The sequence below is a fragment of the Lipotes vexillifer genome, unplaced genomic scaffold (genome assembly GCF_000442215.2).
Source record: "Lipotes vexillifer unplaced genomic scaffold, Lipotes_vexillifer_v1.1 scaffold770, whole genome shotgun sequence".
Classification (NCBI taxonomy): domain Eukaryota; kingdom Metazoa; phylum Chordata; class Mammalia; order Artiodactyla; family Lipotidae; genus Lipotes; species Lipotes vexillifer.
Window position 1 is genome coordinate 760,723 of NW_006798803.1, and position 3,836 is coordinate 764,558.

The 3,836-nt window shown below is 57.0% G+C and overlaps 1 protein-coding gene across 1 annotated transcript in view; it reads right to left on the reverse strand.

Moving 5' to 3' along the window:
* BLK (BLK proto-oncogene, Src family tyrosine kinase) overlaps positions 1-3,836 on the reverse strand; it is a 48,623-nt gene that overhangs the window by 4,686 nt on the left and 40,101 nt on the right. Inside the window, exons 8-10 of the mRNA XM_007471122.1 lie at positions 3,491-3,643; positions 2,059-2,238; positions 847-923 (exon numbers count right to left, since the gene is read on the reverse strand). Of these exons, the coding sequence (XP_007471184.1) occupies positions 847-923; positions 2,059-2,238; positions 3,491-3,643 (410 nt within the window). The remainder of the gene's footprint in view (positions 1-846; positions 924-2,058; positions 2,239-3,490; positions 3,644-3,836) is intronic.

Below are 3,836 nucleotides of genomic sequence, written 5' to 3' on the forward strand. Positions count from 1 at the left end.
GTGTGTGTGTGTGTGTGTGTGTGTGTGTGTGTGTGTGTGTGTGTGTGTGTAAGTGTCTCACGGGCTGACCACAGACCGGAGCTTTTCTGCTGAGACTTCCAGTTTTAACAGATGCACACTTGGAGCCACCAGATGTGCTTTGCTGCCGGTTAGAACCCTCAGCTAAAATCCCCGGGGAGGAAAGATCCCTCCCCTTCCTTTTGCTCGCCGTCTGAGTCTACAGAAGGCATTTGTGGGCACCGTCTGAGGACAGGCGAGGTCACCACAAAACACGGGCCTACCGTGTGGCATGGAATTCGTGGGAACTCTCTGGGTCTCCCACACCATCCTTTCCTCCCTCTCGTCCTTAGCAATAGAACCCACCTCGCTCCTTCACGGCTGCCCAGGATAAAGACTACATTTCCCAGGCTCCCTTGCAGTAGGTGTTGGCTGGTGACCGCTGGCCAGGGGGCTGGGAGAGCAAGGGTAGTGGGTGACTTTGGGGACGCGTCTCTAAAGGGAGGGAGGTGGGCTTCCCCCCACCCCCGGCCCCCCACTTCTCCTTGCTGGCTGAGGAGGACAAGATGCTAAAGTGTGAGCAGCCTCCCTGGGTGGGAAGACGACCTGCTAAGACCTGCAGGGTGAAAGAAACCTGGGTCCCTGCTCTGAGGAGTGGCCCCGCTGCCCACCCCAGACTGCCCACCTCTGGTGTTTACACATTTAAGCCATGATGACTTTAGGCTCTCTGTCCTTCACAGCCCAGTCTAAATCTAATGGACACAACCTCTAAATAGTTGATCTTGTTAAGCCATGGGGACAGAGGAGAGGGTCTGGGGGCCTGGCCCTCTGCACTCGGTTCTCACAAACCTGGGCCGACATGTCGATCAGCCTTGGGAGGGACAATCGGCTACCTTCATCCGTCTTCAGGAAATCCAGCAAGCAGCCTGAGGAAAGAGAAGTTGCAGCTGCACTTGTGCAGAGTGACCCAACCCTGGCTGGGCTGGCCTCTCAGGGTATGGGCTGTTCCCCACCTGCGACAGGAAGTGGGTGGCACTCTGTCGGATCTCTTGTGCCCAGAGAACAAACCCACCCACAACTGCAGGTGCCTCTGCTCTACAGAAACTCCCATCTCAGCCCTCACAGCACCCAGGAGGTACTGATCTGCTACCAGCTGCTCGGAGGATGTTAGGTCTCAGCCAAGTTCAGGGTCATGCAGCCAGGGAACCGGAGCAGAACCTGCTCATTCCCTGCACCACATTCCGAAGCATCTTCTTGCCCCCGTCACCTTTTGTTGGCAGAGATTCTTCCTCCGAGGACCAAGGGCACAAGAAAGCACCAGAATGGAGAGACCCGTCTCCTGGATTGGTGCAGGGAGCAAACGCAGCTCCCCTTTGGCGTCTAAGAGTCGGGGGATGCTCACCACAGGGGTGGCTAAGAGGTGGGCTGGGGAGTCAGGCGCTCAGTGTGGGCCCCCTTCATGATGACCTTTAAGGAACTGTATTAGCACAGCACGCTAGGATCTGACCACAATCAGTGTGTGGTCAGGGCCACAGGAGGGGTGAGAAGGAACCCCTTCCCCGGGAGAGCGTGGCCACACCATGGACCTCAGAGGCCATCTCGCCCAACCTCTCTTTTCATCCATGTTGTAAAATGCTCATAGGGTTGTAAAACATTCTCTGGACTAGAACCGTCTCTGGACACCCAGCCTACTGTTCTTTGGACTTTGCCTCGCTCTGTCCTCCCCAGGGGGCATCAAACAGTGCCAGGCACAGAAGGTGCACTCCAAAAATGCTGGTTCAAGGGCTCCTGCACCGAGGACATTGCTCTGTAAGGGCCACTTATCCGTCTTGTTCTCATCATCCTTCCCTCCGCCCCCCACGCACATGGAACTCCCTAGATCTGAAAGATGTTGGCTAACCGATCCAGCCCGTGGCTCAGTGATCTCCTGCCGAGGTCTCCTGGCCAGGCAAACCCATGGCAGCAGATCAGCCTCAGCCTTCTCGGGCCCCCAAGCCTGCACTCCCACCCTCAAGCCTCCCTGCCTCTGTCTGAAGGATGCAGTCCCGGGCAGGGCACCACCTCTGGCCATGTACTCGGTCACAATGTAGATGGGCTCCTTGGTGACCACAGCGTAGAGACGGACCAGCCTCTCATGCTGGAGAGTTTTCATCAGGTTGGCCTCACCCAGGAAGGCCTCCGGAGACATGGTTCCCTCCTTCAAGGTCTTGATGGCCACCTTGATGTTGTTTTTGTAATAACCTGAGCCCCAGGGACGGAGAATGAAGAGGACATTCAGAAGACCCAGAGGCTATGGGAGGTGATCCCTTAACCAAAATCGACATAAGCTTCCAGGAGCCATCCCTGTTTTATAGATGGGGCACTGAGGCCACAGCTGCCCCCGCCCCCCCGGCCCCGCCCCTGGAAGTGGTCCTGGGCTGGAATGACAGCTCCTGAGAGGGATGGATGTGCCTGCTTACCTTGCGGGATGCCAGCTTGTCCCAGCCTCCCCTGCCAGATGGGAGCACCAGGCAGTGGAGGGACTTACCCGGCCTGGGAGGGGGGCCATTTCACCTCCTTGCCCCTACACCCGGGTCTGGGGTGCATCTCTTGTCCTTCAAGTAGCCTGCCTCCTACCCCTACGTAATGAGTCTCTTCCACCACTCGATAGCTTCAGCGTGGCAGGGAGCATCACAGCCCACAACAAAAGCATAGAGAACGCAGAGGGGGCCTGGAGCCTCCTTCCCCCTTTCTGTGCCCTGTGATGTTTCCCTTACAGCGCCGGCACCTGCACACCCCCACCCCCACCATGAGGTCCGCATCCACACTGAAGGGAGAAGGCAAGTCATGACTCAGACTTGGAACAATCCAGGTGGAGCTCCTGCCAGGGGCGCCTCAGGCATCAGTCCTGGGTGCCAGAGGATTGGGGGGGGGCAGCAGGATCCCACAGTGAAATCATGCCCATAGACACGGACCTTTCCGGGGATAAAATAAAGCACACTGTGTTCTGAGAGTGCCCATGCTGAGCAGAGGAGCGACCATCAATTGTAATTGAAGGTGAGGCCACAGGAGTCCAGAAGTTAAGGGACTGGCTAGTCTCACAGCTGCAAGTGGTGGCTTTGGTCTGTTACCAGAGTCTTGGGGCCCCTGGTTCACCGCTCACCACGGTTAACATGCTGTTGCCACTCTATGAGTTAGCAAGGTGTTCCAGGTCACACACAAATCAATGGCAAAGGCAGCTCTGGGCAGCAAAGAACGAAGGAGGGACTGGGCTGAGGGGCTGGGAGAGTTGGATTCTACTCCTGCTTCACCATCATGTGCGGAACAGCTGAGGGCGAGTCACTTTAGTGTCCTATGCCTCCATTACCTCATCTGTAAAATGGGTATATAGCCGCAGTCCCTTCCCCCTCATAAGCCTTTATGGGAAGCATGATGTCCTGTGCAAATCCCGAGACTTCTGTGCTTCAGGACGCAACACAGGGAGAGAGCGGATCCCAGCGTGACACATACTCACCCATCCAGACTTCGCCAAACTGCCCAGACCCAAGTTTCCTGACCAGCTTGAGAGACTGCCGGGGGATTTCCCATTCATCCTGGGCCCAGGGGTTCTGGAGAGCCAGACTCACACAGGGTTGGGTCAGCCTCTGGCACAAACCATCCCCTTTCTCTGCATTAGGAAAGAAGAGGTGGGGCTGGAGCCAGACTGGTCTCATTCTCATGGGAGCCATATCACTCCCAGCTGTGTCCCTGCCCCCTATTGCCCGCCCTACCCCACCCCTAACCCGTCGGGCACACACCACACACACACACACACACACACACACACACACACACACACACACACACACACCTCTCTCCAC